At 34.7% G+C, this 18,066-nt stretch overlaps 1 protein-coding gene across 2 annotated transcripts; it reads right to left on the bottom strand.

Moving 5' to 3' along the window:
* Positions 1-9,218: 9,218 nt before the first annotated feature.
* On the bottom strand, positions 9,219-17,842 carry LOC132067149 (uncharacterized). Of its 2 annotated transcripts, none has more exons than XM_059460297.1 (5): positions 17,633-17,832; positions 16,000-16,319; positions 12,052-12,156; positions 11,910-11,957; positions 9,219-9,729 (listed from the first exon to the last, which is right to left on the bottom strand). In XM_059460297.1, exons 2-5 carry the CDS (start codon positions 16,258-16,260, stop codon positions 9,490-9,492), a joined length of 654 nt encoding a protein of 217 aa, XP_059316280.1. In that variant the 5' UTR covers positions 16,261-16,319; positions 17,633-17,832; the 3' UTR covers positions 9,219-9,489. The 2 variants fall into 2 exon arrangements, with proteins under 2 accessions (XP_059316280.1, XP_059316281.1); XM_059460298.1 differs by having other exon boundaries at positions 9,623-9,732; positions 11,912-11,957; positions 17,633-17,842.
* Positions 17,843-18,066: the final 224 nt, after the last annotated feature.

Genomic DNA, 18,066 nt, shown 5'->3' with positions numbered 1-18,066 from the left:
TTTCCTTGAGAATCCTATTATCATATCTGACGATTCCTCTTCTGATGAATCCTCATGACTATCATCTTATCTCAGATAAATTGATGAGTTTCATGAGAGTGATTAGTTTTTTTTTTTCCTTGTTTTTAGGTACTTTTGGCTTAATAGCCATCTGCTGTATTGATTTTAGTTTCTCTAAAATTAGTGTATCTTTGTTATGATCAATCCACAAGCTTCTATAATATGATTGGTGTATATCTAAGTTCTGCATTTAAGTCAAAAGTTTGCAGGGGAAAACTCTACCTCAAGGTAGAGTTTTATAGTGAAACTCTACCAGATCAGGCAGACTTTAACTGCAAACTCTACCTTATCAGGCAAAGTTTTAATTTTTAGTCCATTATAAATAATCTTAATTATGTGATTCATTATAAACTCTGTCTTAAGGTAGAGTTTTAGAGCGAAACTCTATCGAATTAGGCAGACTTTGACTGCAAACTCTGCCTTATCAAACTCTGCCTTAAATAACATAAGAATATTTTGTTGAATCATTCTCTTATTTAAATTGTAAGTGGTCATGAGGGATTTGGAAATGAAAGAAATTTGATTTTTAGTCCATTATAAGTAATCTTAATTATGTGAGTCATTATAAACTCTGCCTCATCAAACTCTGCCCTAAGTAGATTTTGCAGTGAAACTCTGCCGGATCAGGCAGAGTTTGACTGCAAACTCTACCTTATCAGTCAAACTCTGCCTTATAAGGCAAACTCTGCCTTAAGGGAGAACTTTGACTAACTTAATTACAGTGGTTGTTAAACGTATTTAATGTCTTTGACTGGTACAACTAATCAACAACCATATTTATTTCAGTCATACTAGACATTAATTTATAGTATTAAATTTATTTGATTGAAAAAATCAATTTACACTATAAATAAAGACTTCAATTTACAATATCAGTACCTTCTCACCTTAAATTCTTATCTAAATCTTGCAAGAGAAAAACAAGTGCATATTTTGAGAAAACTTTGACAAAATTATATTGACAAAATTATATGTCCAAAATGATGACTTTGTATGTGTAAATTTTAGAAATGAACTTCTTTTGTTTTTTCATCTGATTTTTTTATATTTAGTCCAGTCTTCTTTAATTTTAGTAATTTTTTTTTTTAATTTTATGAAGATTCTTCCCAACAATATATCGGAGAACCTTCCAAATTATGAATGTGAAGCCATCGTTGTTTTTCATCCCTATGTATTCAGGATGACATACAAAATTGGCGCTTACAGGAGCCTTTGTAGAGGCTGAAAACAGTTTATTGATACCATCAATCTCAAGGAAGGAGACACCCTATGTTTCCAAGTTTGCCCAAGCAACACTGGTGTTGGCTTTGTTGTTAAAAAGAAACAGGAGATTGTTAATGTAGATTAGATTTTTTATTTTATTTTTTCAAGAAATTTATGATCCTCATTGTATAGGATCATTGTATCTTTTTTTATATTATTAATGAATGAAGTTTATTTCTTTTTCATTTTATATTTGTTGTTTTATTTTCATTTCTTATGACTGAAGTTTTTATTATCCTTGACATTTTTAGTATATAAATCAAATTAGCAACAGAGTCAAGAATTCAGTTATGCCTCAAGGCCTAAATTGTATTAAACTTATGACTTAAGGCCTGACTTGCCTTACTAGGTTGTAATCTTTGAGATAACAATTTTATTTTGTCCTTTTTCTCCGGCAAAAAGTTGTTATACCTGCCACAAGAGGCACAAATTATAAAACTGAATAGGTAAAATTATTGTCGCCCCCCCCCCCCCCCAACCCCAACCCCAAATATTTTTATGGAACACAAGTGCTGGAAGATAAAAATTTAGTAAGAAAGAAGAAAAGAAGTAATAGAGAAAGTATAATTATGCAAAAGCATAAGTTCTTTTGAGATTATACTGTTGTGAATCTTACTTATAGCAAAGTTTTGCCTTTTCCGGAGAATCAAATTTTAATATCATCTATATTATATTCATAAAAGATTCTATATAGCATCTTATAACAATTTTCTTTTCCTGTATCTTCTTGCATATGGATTGAGAGCTGGACTGTGGTTACATGTTGCCCTAGAGTGTCCGAATAACTTGCATCTACCACATCTGTACGTGTACTTTGTTGTTTCTCCTCTTGGACGGTATCTTTTTGTTTGTTTTCTTCCAAGCCTAATTTGATATCTGTTATTTTGATATCCTTGATATTTTGTGGAACAATCCACGAGTCTTCATTTCCAACTGATAGGATTTCACCTTTATACGTCTCTTGCCAGGCTTGTTTCTTGAACCAGTCCGAACAGTATGTAGATTTGTTGAAACTTCTCTTATCTATAACTGCCATGGCATGTGTGCATGGTAACTCATCAGTTTGGAATTCCAAGCAGTCACAACTCATGTCCTTCAGGTTTACGTTATATTGATAACCTTCATCTTTCACGACAAATTTGACAGCAGTGATATTTTCTACCTGTGGAATGTAGTGATATAAATGAGTGAAGTTAGGCCTGGAGTGCTAATCTTTGTCTTCAAAGTAACTTTGAAATGGCATAACTTTGTTTTGTTTTTGCATGAACCAAGTGTTGGTAAAATAAACTTACTTTCATTTGTGAAACCTCTACTTATCCTTATCAAGCAGAGTTTGACTGCAAAATCTACCTTATTATACAGAGTTTGATATGGAAAACTCTGCCTTAAGGGAAAGTTTTTGCAGGGAAACTTTGCCTTAAGGCAAACTTCAGTAACTTTGAAATGGCATAACTTTGTTTTGTTTTTACATGAACCAAGTGTTGGTAAAATAAACTTACTTTCATTTGTGAAGCCTCTACTTATCCTTATCAGGTAGAGTTTTACTGCAAACTCTACCTTCTCATGCGCAAACTCTGCCTTTAAGACAGAGTTTTTGGAAACTCTGCCTTAAGGCAGAACTTCAGTAACTTTGAAATGGCATAACTTTGTTTTGTTTTTAGGATGAGTTAAGTGTTAGTAAAATAAACTTAATTTCATTGTGAAGTCTCTACTTATCCTTATCAAGCAGAGTTTGACTGCAAAATCTACCTTATCATGCAGAGTTTGATCAGGCAAACTTTGCCTTAAGGAAGAGTTTTTGCAGGGAAGCTCTGCCTTAAGGCAGAACTTCAGTAACTTTGAAATGGCATAACTTTGTTTTGTTTTTGCATGAATCAAGTGTTGGTAAAATAAACTTACTTTCATTTTTGAAGCCTCTACTTATCCTTATCAGGCAGAGTTTTACTGCAAACTCTACCTTATCATGCGTAAACTCTGCCTTAGGGCGTAACTTGATAACTTTGAAATGGCATAACTTTTTTTTTTTTTTTTGGCTTCAGTCAAGTGTTGGTAAAATAAACTTAAGTTCATTGTCAAGCCTCTACTTATTTCAAGCAACATCATTTCAGCCCAACATGTCAGGTCACGGGATGGGCCCTCTTGATCAATCTTCTGTTGTAAAACCAATTTTGCAGCCTGTTTTGTATGTAATCGATACATGCCAATACTGGCAACTCCCTTGCTTTCCTCAACACAGAATTAATTGTCTCAACATTGTTTGTTGTTGTCTCAACATTGTTTGTTGTAAGCATATTGTAACCCCTGTTGGTGTGAAACGAACCAGCCCATCTTTCTGGTGGTTCTTCTTCTATGTATTTTGTAGCTTTTGGGTCAATTTCTCATATCTGTGTCATGTAGCTATCAAAATCTATCCGTTTATATGCAGTTGTTGCATTGTAGAATAGGGCTAGAATTGCTTCAGATGGAAAATATTTCTGCAAATTTTTCTCCATGTGGTAGATACATATTCCATGCTTGCAATCTAGATACACTTGGTTGATTGCATTTACAATTGTTGGGTGGCGATCAGAAAGAATTGATAGGTTTTCTCGCGTACCAAAAGAAATCTTTAAATGTTTGAAGAACCACCTGTAGGATTCATTGTTCTCGGAGTCTACAATTCCAAATGCAAGAGGGTATGTTGTTGTTGCAATCCTTTGCTACTGCTATCATGAGGACACCACGGTATTTCAATTTTAAAACGTTGCATCCACCATCATTACTGGTCTGTAGTGTTTCCAACCTTCAATGCATGCACCATAAGCGAAAAAAGCATACTTGAACTTATTTTTATCGTCCCATTTGATGTTAATAACTGTGCCAGGATTTCTATGTTCATCATCTAAAGATATTGTGGTAGCAGTTGGTAGTTCTTTTCTGGGCTACCTCTTATCACATCGTAAGCATGTTGGAGGGAACGCCATGCTTTGTGGTAATCAATGTGCAACCCATATCTGCTCCGCATTTCTTCAATCACAAATTTGGGTATTATCTCTTGTAGTGTATGGCGCATTAGGTCTGTAATGTACTTTTCTATGACTTTTGATGTTTCATTCCTCATGTCAGAGGTGGTGAAATCTATGGAACAATCGTGTTTCTTTTCATACTTAATCACTTTGAAAAGTCTTGATTCTTTCAATCTTGAACTATGAAAATGCCAAATGCAGTTTGAGTCAACACATCTGATGTAATACCGTTGTGTGCAAGACTTTTCAACCTTGTACTGTTGATGACGTGTAATTGCAATGTTATTCATTCACTTCTTGACAACATCTTTGTCTTTGAAGAAAGTACCAACTTGTATTTGATCAATTGATGCACTAGGAGTCAAAATTATTATTTCAGTTTGTATTCTCTTCCTTTTTAGTATCTTTCTTTGGTTGGACGGTTGTATTATTGTTTCTTGAACTATTGGGTTTGGAGTCAAAAATAAAATCCCCATTGAAGCTGAATGTTGAGAAGTACGTAGGTCATTATTTTCAATTTGTGCAATGTTGGGTGACTGTCTTTATGGTGGTTGAGGTGTTTGGTTTGGAGTTAGCATTTCAGTCTGGTAATGTTGAATCCCAATGTTCTGTTCAATAGGGTTGGGTTGTTCCCCATTAAATTCATCCACAAATATGTGTTCTTCATTAGCAATGCAGAGTTGTCTGTCAATTTCTTATATGGCCTGACCTTCAGCATTAGATGGATTGAAATCTACTATGAAACGGTAATTTCTGAATTTCTCATTGTTGTTGAGCAAGTACAAGCAAGTGCTAAGCTCCTTGTAATTTGTTACCCGCATCCCCTTGGATTTTTCTCATTAGTGTCAAACCATATGTTATCCTTTTTCTGCTAACTATACTGTGTATGTGTCTTAAATATCTGTTGAGTGAATTCTTCAAAAGTTACGCCATCGTTTACAAGCATTAGGTTTGTCTCATGATTCACATAGTTGTTGGCGTCCCATTTCCCGTTAAAAGCTATGTAGATGTAGCTTGGCACCATTTTTATTAAACTTCCCGCATAAATAAAAGATGCACTTGTTAAAAAATCAATAGTCACATGGGTGCAAGGCATAATTGTTCAAAATAGTCAATGTTTGATTAGGAGGAGAGTTGTATGCTAAACTATGCCTTAAGGCAGAACTTTGGGAGGTGGCAGAACTTTGTTCAATATTAAGCCTTAAGGCAGAACTTTGCAATCTAATTTCTACCTTCAGGGAGAGTTTTGCTATCTTCAGGCAGAGTTTCAAACTCTGTAAGTCTGCCTTAAGTAGATTTTGCAAAGAAACTCTATCGGATAAAGCAGAATTGAGAATTTGACTACAAACTCTACTTTATTAGATAGGGTTTGATAAACTCTGTCTGATAAGGGAAAGTTTGCAGTTACTCCAATTCAAGTGAGTAACTATTTTTGCCTACTTAAAAAATGAACTAAAAAACTGAAAAATTATATATTTTCTTATCCAAATTGAAATCCAAATCGTTAGAGATTTTTGATTTACTTTTGAACAGTTACTCCAATTCAAAATGGAGTAACTGTTTTTGCTTATTAAAAAAATAAAATATTGAAAAACTGTCTATATTCTTATCCAAATTGAAATCCAATCGGTTCAATAGTTACTCCAACGGTTCATATTCATAATTCCTACCTCTATATAAAGCAATACAACTTTTGGAAAAAAAAAAAACAAAAAACACTACATTCTCAAAAACAGATATATTCATCTACAAAATGACATCTAATGGGAATATTATACGTCCTAATGGTGATGTTCAACCATACCAACGTCCTCATCACAAGGAACCACATGATCATCCTCGTTTTAATTACCTTTACAACCATAATAATGTGAATCGCCAACTTACTCGAGAAATCACTGATTTCATACGTGATGTAGATTTTCTAAGAGCTCTTTACGATGCTCTGAGCAGAGAGAATGATGATCTACGCAAAGAACTTCGATATGTCAGGCAAAGGCTCTTTCAGCACGCTAGTCAAGTTGATGATGGGGCTATTTATAATGGTTACGAGTGATTTTATAGGGCGGTGGTTTGTTGTTTTTTTTTTTTAAGTATATTGTTTTATGTTTTTTTAGGACATGGATGTTTATATTATGTTGTTATCGAAATATTTAAATATTACTATGTTAATTTTTTTAATGGAATATTACTATGTTTAGTTTTTACTATGTTATTTGTATGAATTTTTATAATCTATTTTTTTCATTTTATTTGTGTTTTGCAAATTTCTTTTTTTACTCTGCTTGTCAAAGTCTGCTTTAGACCAGATTATGTTATTTTTTGTAAGTTCTGCCTTAAGACAGAGTTTTTATATCAGACAATGCTATTTATAAGTTCTGCCTTAAGGTATAACACTCTGCTGGTCAAAGTCTGCCTTTATAACAGATTATGTTATTTGCAAGTTCTGCCTTAAGGCAGAGTTTCCCTACAAAAATTCTCCTTAAGGCAGAGTTTGACTTTTCAAACTCTGCACAATAAGGTAGATGTTGCAGTCAAACTTTGCCTGATAAGGATAAGTAGAGACTTCACAATGAAATTAAGTTTATTTTACCAACACTTGACTCATCCTGAAAACAAAACAAAGTTATGCCATTTCAAAGTTACTGAAGTTCTACCTTAAGGCAGAGTTCCAGAGAAGGTAGAGTTTGCAGTAAAACTCTGCCCGATAAGGATAAGTAGAGTCTTCACAAATGAAAGTAAGTTAAGGCATAATTTTGTAAAAATCTGCCTTAAGGCAGAGTTTTTGCTTACTTTGCAAGCAGGAGTTGACAAAAAAATTCAAAACTCTACTTGATTTGCTTAACTTTTTTATGTCAACTGAAGATACTACAATTTCAATATAGTAACTCAATAAGCATTGTATAATAATCAGAAGTAACATATAAATTAATCAAAATCAGAATAAAAAAATGTATTCTATGAATTCGATGTTGTTTAGTAAATTTATCATCCGCAATGTGAATTGCAGTTGAATATTAGATGTTTCTGAACAATTAGGTCATAATATCTCACCGAAGATGATTTGTTGTTATTTTCAAATATCAACAAATCTAAACTTAATCAAATATGAATAAATTTGAATTTGTATATTTTGTATTTACCTTTTTCCGACGTTGTATTATGAATCAATAGAGATTTCTGCGTTTCCAATCAATGGATATTTCTGTGTTTGGAATCAATGAAGATTTTTGGTTTCGTTTTCGTTATGTTTGGGTTTCATTATTTATATGTTTATAATGTAGGGGTATTTCAGTCTTTTTGTTCCGTTCCATTAGATCACAAGGGCAAAAGCTAAAGACCACGAATTAGCGTGGCAAAATTTAAAGACCAGCGCGTCTGAGGGCCATTCGCGCCAATTGCCCATTGTGATTTAGTTAGTTAGATCCACAAGTTATAATTTGAGGGCCTTTGCATTTCAAATAATACCAACAGTTAATAACAAACATGCATTTATTTCTTCCGTCAGTTCAAAATTAACCATTTTACGTAGCCTTTGCTTGTAAAATTTATCTGTTATACTAGAAAATTGTTCTTAACGTATGTGCTCCTGCATCATCAAGATATTTTTTGTTCGAAAAATGTTAGAACAATCGCGGAAATTGTTCAAAGCTTGAGGCGTGCTACATACATTGCTTTTCGAATATTGTTCAAAACTTCAGGCGTGCTACAAACATTGCTTTTTCAGCCAAGAGGCTAAAAGTTAGACGATAGGGAGTATTGTAACATGATTAAGCATCTGACAATTAAAAAAAGATGCTTCATAATTTGAATTGTGTCTCATATGTTTCTTCCTGTACGAGAGCCCGGTTCTTTTACAACTTCTTTACCCAATATAGAATGACCATAAAGTGAAAAGAAAAGCTCTGCCTAATCAATGTGGGATGCTTCCTTCTGAGATATCTTTAATATGTTCTAACAATTTTTGCAATCTTTCTTGACCCCTCTTCGATTTTAAAGTATTTTTCTTCACTAAGTTAGCAAATTTGGGGAATGTCATGTTAGCCGGTATATAAATTCTCCCAAGGTTATGTACGTTAATATTTGTGTTCTTCTGCAATATAAAAAATTTCACAGATATAATTCCTGGATAAACCGAAGCAAATAGAGAAATTTAGGAGAATTTGTCAGTTTGGAGTTTGGACCACTGTGATGAGAATGAATGGAAGGCATTGGTCCTGAGTGGTCCATAAATATGTCCTTGTACATCATTGATTTTGCATTTCCTAAATTTCTTTGTTCCGTTACTTGAAGCATCCAACTCTGTCTCCTCCCATGACACAGAGATAGAATCATCCTCGAATTTTATTTTGGCCTGACTAAAGCTTGGTACTTTTGTAGAGACGCCTAGCTAGATTCTTACTTTTTAGCCCTCTCTCACGTGTGAGAACCTTTTGACACTATTGTAAGGCATCATACGACAAAGTCCTTTTTCTGGTCTTAAAACAAATTAAGGATCCACCTGACAGTTATTTCGTACAATCAGGTTAAAGCCAAGTTTGGGTTGGTAACCTGGAAAAAAAGATTGACTAATTGACAACAGAATTGCAATCATGTTGCTTAAAATCTACTTTTGTTTTGTTGACAACGGAACCCCAGCTCGGCTGAGAGAGCATGCGGGAGGGTTCGAACCTGAGATCCCTATTTGGGAGATCAGCTGCTCAACCAACTAGACCACGCTTGCTAGTTTGCTTAAAAGATACTTAAATTATACTTTGCAAAATATCCGCCCTTAACTAAAGCAATTGTTAGGCAGATGCTTAAACTTTAAACAAATTACAAGAGATTCTCAATACAAACATTTAAAAAGGAAAGATAGGAGTAGCAGTAAAGGAATAAAGGCATTGAAGATATAAGGAATTCATATGACTTTCACCATCATATTCGTAGCCATTGTCAACAACGTTATCTACATTGGATAATAGAACACCAAAAGTGAAAGAAATAAGACAGCCTCAACAAATCAACAGACAGTTCTTTCACAAACCTAAAACTTCAACGGAAACATGAACAACTGATGTTCATTTGCACATGGGAGTCTATTTACAGGAAAATCAGAATACATAACAAAACAACAGAAAGTTTGAAACTATGAATTCGATTTGAAGCCATTGTACTGATATCAGCAAGTTGCGGCGATAGCCTCCAGCAGAGCAACTGCAAATTCCATTTGTTCCTCCTGATTCACTCTATTAAAGGTGGGAACATGGACAAAGAGACATTTGTGACCTTTTTGCTCTGCAAACCGGAGAGAATGGTAATATACATAATTGCACACAAAACGGCCAGCATCGTCGGACATGGTTACTTCAAAGCCTTTCTTCTTTAAGAACTCCAGAATCGACTCAGTAGAGCAAGACGTCTTCAACCACCCAAAAATAAATAATAGATTAGGACAAAATGGAAGACGGAGCGAATACAGGCAAAGAACTTAACGGGAAAACTGTTTAGTAAACAAAACCAAATTTTGCTATCAGATAAAAGAGCACTTTACTGAGACAAGCGAAAATATGCAAATGGCGGTAATACTATCAAACTCTCACTCTTTTAAAACCGGGAATCTGCAAAGTTTGGAGTTTTGCAGAGACTCCTAGAGCATAAAATTTTGATAGAATTGCAAAAGCTCGCTAAATCATTATATCCTTACTCTTTCTTCTTTGTGTATTTTGTTGACATTTGTCATGCATTAAATTTGCATTTGTGTAGATTTATATTACACATTTTCATTTTGAGATCTGGTGCAATGTTAACAACTCAAGTCACTAACTAAGAGTCCACAACTCCATATATTAGTTGAGACCAGTGTTTTAAGAGATGGGGTCGTGGGGCGAGGCATTTTACGCAGCAAAGGGCGAGACGTAAGCCCGAGACAAGGGGCTTAAGTCTCATGGATCTACGGGGCGTATGTCTCATGTATCTTCAATTTTATAATTTTATTACTAAAAAGTAAGCAAAAGTAAAATTTTCATTAAAATTCTGAAAATAAATTCAAATAAATCACCAATCATATAAAAAGAATTATTATAAAAAATATTATTTGACAAAGGTAACAACACAAAAAACGATAATAGACTAGATAATCTTTAAAATAAAATCTTCATCCACTTCATCATCAATCTCTAGATCTATTAGTCCTTCCGGACCTCAGCTAATATTTGCACTGGCTTTTATTTATATATTCAAAGAAAGAGAAGGGAAAAAAGTGTAAGAGCAATTTTAGAAAATGAATAAAGTTGCATCAGGAACATAGTGCTAGGAAATCTCTATCAATTTCAAGCATAATCATCTAAAAAAAACTATTTATGGCAGTGTTATTTTCTATGAAAGTTGCTTTCTTTATTTATATATTTTAGGAAAAATCAGTACAACACGAAAACATGAAGTATAAATATCATTATGTCAATAATAAAAATCATTATTTATAGCAAAAATACTTTTAAAACAATAAAAATCAAATTTAACGCCCGGGGCGTATGCCTTTACGCCCGGGACTTATGCTTTTGCGCCAAAACTTACGCCCAAATTCTAGGGCGTACGCCCTATGGATCTACGCCTTTCGTTTGCGCCCCGGAGCGTTTTTGGTACACCTCGCCCCGGGATTCGCCCCGAAAACGCCTCTGAAAACCCTGGTTGAGACTAAAATGTTTGTTTATACTCATATACAAAATTGTTTCAACAATCGCAATGCTAGAAAATAAGGTAGTCCACAATTGATTATTAGAGTCAGTAAGACTAAGAGTGATGACTACTAACATTTTTCTTAGGCCACATTAAGTGATTCTCAGCACCATGAATATTTCTTTCAGTTTCCTTCTATATAATTCTACTGAAGCTACTGCTGCTGAAATTCTATTGCAGTTGCTGCTATTATTGTTGTTATCTTTTTTTTTTTTCTCTAATAAATTTCGTACTCATATTATATTATCTCCTTCCTCATTTACCCTATATTTACAAGTATCTTGTTTAAAGTTATCTTCTTCGAAAAATTCTACTCTTCTTCAACCTTCAACAATCAAATCCTCACAAACAAAATTCGAGATGACCTCATCCCTACATGTCACTTCAATTTCAAGGGCAATATTTGGCTATTTTTTACTTTTTCAAGCTACGTTTTGTTTTTTCTTTTTTAATTATCTTGTCTTCACATTCTTATCGAATTTCCACTGAACTGTACTTGCTATGCATTAGATTACTGAAGGTCTATTTTTGAAACTCAGATATTAATATGTCATCATAATATTAAACAAATTAGATAAGGACTTTATATGAAATAGAGTTTTTTTCTCACTTTCTTTTAGTTTTACTTATCCTACCTATGAAATAAATGCATACTCATACGTCAAAGAGTTAACCTCCTTTCAGTTTTCCAAGGTTAATTTCTTGAGCAACATGCATATAAAGATGACCAAGAAAAAAATTACCTTTTTTGCCTTTAGTTGAATGGTGTATTTAGGTAGGCACAAGAGAGAAATATATAAGATATTTCTTCATCTAATATACATGAGCAGATTTAATAAGTATCATATGAAGAATAGAAAAGACCTTTTTTGTTTGATTTATTCCTCCATCTTCTGGAACAATAGGCAATCGCTGTGGAAAACCAATAAGAATATTAGCATCACGAAACATCAGGTTAGCTCATCTCAGTCCACTTCATTTTAGTCATGAGATAAATATACCGTACCTGAGGTTGCCAACCAAGCTCATCTGCACAACGAAATGTGGCTTCATTTACTGCCAGCCGCTCAATTGCGAACTTTGTTGCTCCACTGTTTACTCCAAGGTGAAGCTGACCAGATAACACAGGAATTTTTTATCAGGAATACATCATATTTTTCTCCTAGCATTCCAAGTGTGTATGTGTGAGAGAGAGGGAGGGAGGGGAGCGAATAGGAGCAGGCACAGTAAATGCAAGGTCTTCAAAAACAAGCACATAAATAATGGATGCATTTCTTCTCTCTTACTCCTATATCATTCATTGCATACAGGATTTATACTATGAACTTCCAATCAAACTGATACCCTGATTTCATTTTATACAAGCTAACATTTAACGCAACTTGGCTGTTTACATCATGAATATAAGCTGGTTGTGAGATTACACCATACATTCTTTTACTGACAGTTTGTTATCTAATGCTTTCCACTTGGATACTCCGAGAAGCTGCTTCCGCCTCCAATGCTCATTTATTACTATTTTCAAGGTATATACGGATGGTTGATGGTTTCCAAGAATACTAGATAAGAACTAAAGAAAAAGTGTCACATGATAAACTCTCTCTTCCAGACTCAAAGCTCTGGCGCAGAAGCTGAATTTATACTTTTTATGACTTCCACATTTTCTCTCTCTAGACCATGATGTAATAACCCAATTTTTTTTAATAAGGGTTTATTTGGTAATTTTAGCTAAAAGGAATTAAAAAAGAAAAGAAATTTGGAATGAGAATTAAAAAGAAAATAGAAAAGAAGGAATTTAGTGGGCCAAGCCCAAAAAGGAATAGGAAAAAAAAAAAAAAAAAAGACTTTAAAAAGTCTGATGGCTAAGCCATCAGACATGAAGCATTATTGTACAAGCTGAAAGTCAAACAAAAAGAGCACGAGCAACAGAGAAGGGAAAAACCAGTAGAAGAAAAGAAAAGAAAGGGAGAAAAAGAAAGGAAAAGAGGGTATAAAAATAAGGACTTTCACTCCAAATCATCAAGGTAATTACTCTAGTCTTTTATTTAAGTTTATTACATAATTAGGGGTGAATTTTTATGATGAAAACATGGGGATATTTTGAGGAATTGAGGAAGTTTAGCTCTAGGGTTCTTCAACCAAAATCATTGATTTGAAAGGGCAAATAGCGTCGGATTTTAGACTTCTATATATCGTTGGAATCCTCTCGTTAAGGCCTTTCCGAAAACATAAGTCTTGTCGGGTTTTGAACACATTGACCAGAGGGCGTTTTCGTCCTTTAAAATTTGACTTTAACCGTTTAAACCTCTAAAAATATAGAAGTGGTTTACCCTAAGGGTTTTGACCATTCTAAATCCATTTTTGTGTAGTTTGAGGCAATACGGAGACTCGAGAATGCAGTTTTGATTTATTGGGAAGTGTGCTCGAATTGTGAATTTAAGGTAAGTGAGACCTTAAGCTTTGGGTACTTGCTTTTCAAAACCCGGTTTAAAAATATGTTTTTTTTTCTGCCTGGTCCATGTGTTGGGACGAGCGTGTGCTTGGCAGAATCGGTGGTCCTTCAGGCCAGCCGCATATACTTTATTTTCAAATAATCCAAAACTCTCTTTATAAATTATTTTGTGATGTGATATAGCTGTGAGCCATGATATTGGGGCATTGTGTATGCTTCTTGATTATATTGGGGCATTGTGTATGCTTCCCTTAGCATTGTGTATGCTTTGTGTATGCTTCCCCAGCTTGATTGATTATATTTGGGCATTGTGTATGCTTCATAGTGTTAGCACTGTATGGGCATTGTATGCTTCCTTGATGATATTGGGGCATTGTGGCATTGTGTATGCTTATTAGGGCATTATTTGGCACATTGTGTATGTTGCCGTGGATTCATAGTGTTGAGTAATTCTTTAACTGCCACTTATGACGGTTCGTAGTGTAAATTGTGTTGAGATATATAATATATTTGATAAACAGTGATTTGGACCTTGGTTGCTATTATATAATGATATATTCATGTGCATAATATAAAGTGCTTGTTGTGTGTTTGTATTTTCTAACACTTGTTCCAGGGGTATTTGAAGTGGCGGGTCGAGGATCTTACTGGGTTATATTTATGTATAACTCACTCCTTACCTGCATGTCCACGCAGACATCTTGTCGTTCGAGAACGAGGTCGGTAATTGAAGACTTCGTGAGTGGATTCTCGTTCTTCGAGGTGAGCCACCGCATTGTTCGTGGAGGCGGCCATTTCGGACTTTATCTAGTTTATTTCTAGTGATTTCTTTTATTTTGGGTTTACAACACTCAAACTCATGTAACTCTGTTAGATGCTCCATGGTCTTAGCGTGGGATGTGGGCTAGAGATTCTTTTTATCTTAGCGTTGGTTGGTTTTCATAAATCGATTATGAATTTGGTTGGCGACTATTTCGCATTTTTATCATTAATAACGTTGTTGGACCTGCACTTATTTTCTTTTAGTGCTTTGGAAATGATTAAGAGTATGATATATGGTTCGCCTGGCGGGTGATGTTCTTGGGTGCCAATCACGTCTAGGGGGTATTTTGAGACGTGACACATGATTTCAAAGCCTTTTAATATTTCTCTATATACATGGATATATGGCTAGTATTTCTGAAGAGAAGCCCAATCAAATGTGTTCACAAAAACTGACGCAAAGAGTGTCCTTCGCGGACTCTTCTCAAGCTTCAAAGGGGTACTCCTGTTCGCCTATTGAAGACCTGATATGTACCACCAATTTCTATGAATTTAAATTGGCATGCTAGAATGCTACATAAGGGTTATTTATCCTGATATCCAACCCAAATTGGTACCTAAATGTTGAGAAAAAGCAATTAGCAAGAAAGTTAGGCAGCAGCAGGGCTCATGTTTTGGCCTTTTTTTCTTCGGTCATGCAGTCTCAATCCAAAGACTCAAGTTCTAGTCTTTTGGTCACAGATTAGCATCAGTCTGTATGCTCTCACTATTATGTATGGGACGGTAATGGGCCTAACTAGTTGCCCTTTCGGAGACTAAATTTTCACAACAATAGAACTACAAAGTAGGGAAGAAGTTGCTAATTGTCTTGGGCTTTAATATATTGCTTCACATATCCTTGAATTTATCTTTCATTTATCCAATCTAAAACCTCCAAACTTGATAGCCAAAGTTAGAACATAGTTGAACGGTCTGATGCATGTGTAATTGTAGTCAAATTCATCTATAAGGGTCAACGAGAGAAAATGGACGCTCCTCCAATCAACTACCGCAAAGAAATGGTTTAGCAGCTAATTGCCAATTCCAGAACCAATTCCTATTATTCACTCAAAATACGGATGATTGTTGAGTTCCATGTATCTTTCCTCCCTCTGTCCTATCATAGTACTCCATTCATTTTATATTTGGCGTAGTTTCATACTCCCTCAATCCCAATTCATGTGGCACCATTTGACTTGGCACAAAATCTAAGAAAAAAAGGAAAATTTTGAAATTTGTGGTCTAAAACAAACCTTAGAAATTTGTGTGGCTATAAATCATTTCATTAAGGGTAAAAGGGGTTAAAGTTAAGTTATTTCTAATCATAGAAAGGTGACATTCTTTTTGGGACAGAGTAAAAAGGAAAGTGTGCCACCTAAATTGGTACAAAGGGAGTATTGGACTAGCTGCAAAATGCTCTAGGCTGCAACCAAGGCAGCGTGTACTATAAGCTCTCATTCTGGCACTATAAGAGTATTATGATCATTAGCTCACCACAATTCACTTACCCCTCAAAATGTCTACAATTCAGAGGTGGTAAATAAAATAGAAAGCATAAGAGAACCGCACATCCAGTTATTCATGTTCCATAAATATGCATAATTTGCATATATTCCTGCAATTTTCTGCACAAGACAGTTTAAAGAGCGAACAACCCACACAAATTAGTCAAAGTAAAAGGTTTGTCACGCCGGAACTAACCCATATGACTTGTCCATTATTTGAACCGTTTGTTGACGAAGACTCTGACTCTATGACCTTCAACAATGTCGGAAGTCCACCCTCTCCAGCTGTTTCAAGAACAGTACAGCTACCCAAGGTCACACCGGCAGGTAATCCTCTCTTTTCAACACAATCTTTCAAGCCATTAACTATTGTCTCGGTAGGATTCTGAACAACACCATGAAATTTCTTGAACCCAGTTACATGAATGGTCACAGATTTTGGCCCCTCCGATCCCATTTCCTCGTTCAAAACACGAATAGGATTCCTAATACTTGATAGCTTCCAAAATTAATTACCTGTTCATGCCACTTACAACAACCTTTTTAATCTTTCATCAAACATCCAAAGCTTTTAACAGAAACAGTTTAACATTTCAGTATAACATACTTTTTTCCCTTAAGCAATTAATACTAAGTTATGACATGTATATAACCTCTTGGATTTTGAACAATCAAAATGAGCAAAGCAACATCTCAATTCAACACACGAAGTAAAAGTTAAAACTTGAAAGAGCATTGTCAGTGCTTACACAACAATCGACAAAGGGAAAAAGACAAAACCGTGATATTTTGATTCATCCCCCCCCCCCCCCCACAACTCCGATTTACCAGGCTGTCTCCAGCCACCTTTTGCATACCGAGACAACCCCTCTTTCTGTTCCAAGCAAACAGCCTAACCCCAAATGGAAATTAAAACCTAAACCTGGCATACAAGTCTGACAAGGATCAAGACAAGGTGATTCAGTATACACTCGCAATGCAATAAAAACCAGAGTGACCTACAATTCTAAAGGCAAAGGCAACCTCTCAGCAACATACTCTATCAAGAGCAGGTGATTCAGTATATACTCACAGTGCAATGAAAAACATTTCTGTCCTATATGTCTAAGGGCAAAGTCAACCTTTAAACAAAATACCCATCAACCCATACTTTGGAACCAGATTAAGAAGTGAATATACATAAAACAAAAGGCTGTAACTTTAGACAAAGAATGAGCTGCATAACTACACAGAATTTCCAAAAAGATAAAAACAAAAGAATCGACGACCATCAAATTTAGTAATTAGAGTAAAATCAGATGATAATCCTGAAGAACTTGGTAAAACCACATTAACAGGTGAAACAAAAGGGAAAAAAAAAAGATCATAAGTTTAAACAAAACTGCATAACAACACCAAAAGGTCCATAATTTCTACTAAAAAATATGTCGCACTCATACACAAATAAAAACACAAGTACCCAAATAGCTACACAGAATTTTCAAAAAGCGTGCACAATCTTAAAAAAAAAAAAAAAACGATTTCTATCAAAATTTAGCAATAGGAGTAAAATCAAGAACATAGAGATACTAAAGGCAAAGGCAAAAATACCAATCAGATGATAATCCTTAACAAGTTGGGAAACCAGATTTAACAATTGAACATGAATGAGCAAAGTAAAAACAAAAGATGATAACTTTAAACAAAGAAAATCAGGTGCATAACAACACCAGAATTACCAAAAACAATGATGCAGTCATACACAAATAAGAACAACAACAACTACCCAAATAAAACAATTGTAGTGAAAAATCAAGATCATAGAGACATTTTCATGAGAAGGGGTTTACCTACTAAATGATGTGGAGGATTCAACCACTTGTTTCTTTCTTTCTTGGGACTATCAAATATAGAAGAAAGCGAAGAGAGTAGGTTGTTAGCTGGAATTAGATTGGCAGTACTTGGTATCTAGCTAGTCATTTGTTCGCTTTGTCGCGCTCAAATAGCAAAAAAGCCTCTTCGTAAGATGTGTCCAGTGGGGACACGCTGTTGGCAAGCTCACCGCTGATTCATTGGACTCATATGCCCCCGGTCTTTCTTTATGCAAGGTTTAACAATTTGATAGTAGTAGTACTATTTATAACTCTTTAGGGGGGGCCCTAGAGGACTTTTCCAATTTTTTCATATTTGATTGGTTAAAATATTTTTTAAAAATAAGTTTTAGAAGAATACAACAAGAATAATAGCATATCTATTGTAATTTTACATGTGGAGTCTGGGAGAA

This window comes from Lycium ferocissimum, chromosome 8, assembly GCF_029784015.1.
Source record: "Lycium ferocissimum isolate CSIRO_LF1 chromosome 8, AGI_CSIRO_Lferr_CH_V1, whole genome shotgun sequence".
NCBI lineage: Eukaryota > Viridiplantae > Streptophyta > Magnoliopsida > Solanales > Solanaceae > Lycium > Lycium ferocissimum.
This window is presented reverse-complemented; position numbering and strand designations above follow the sequence as displayed.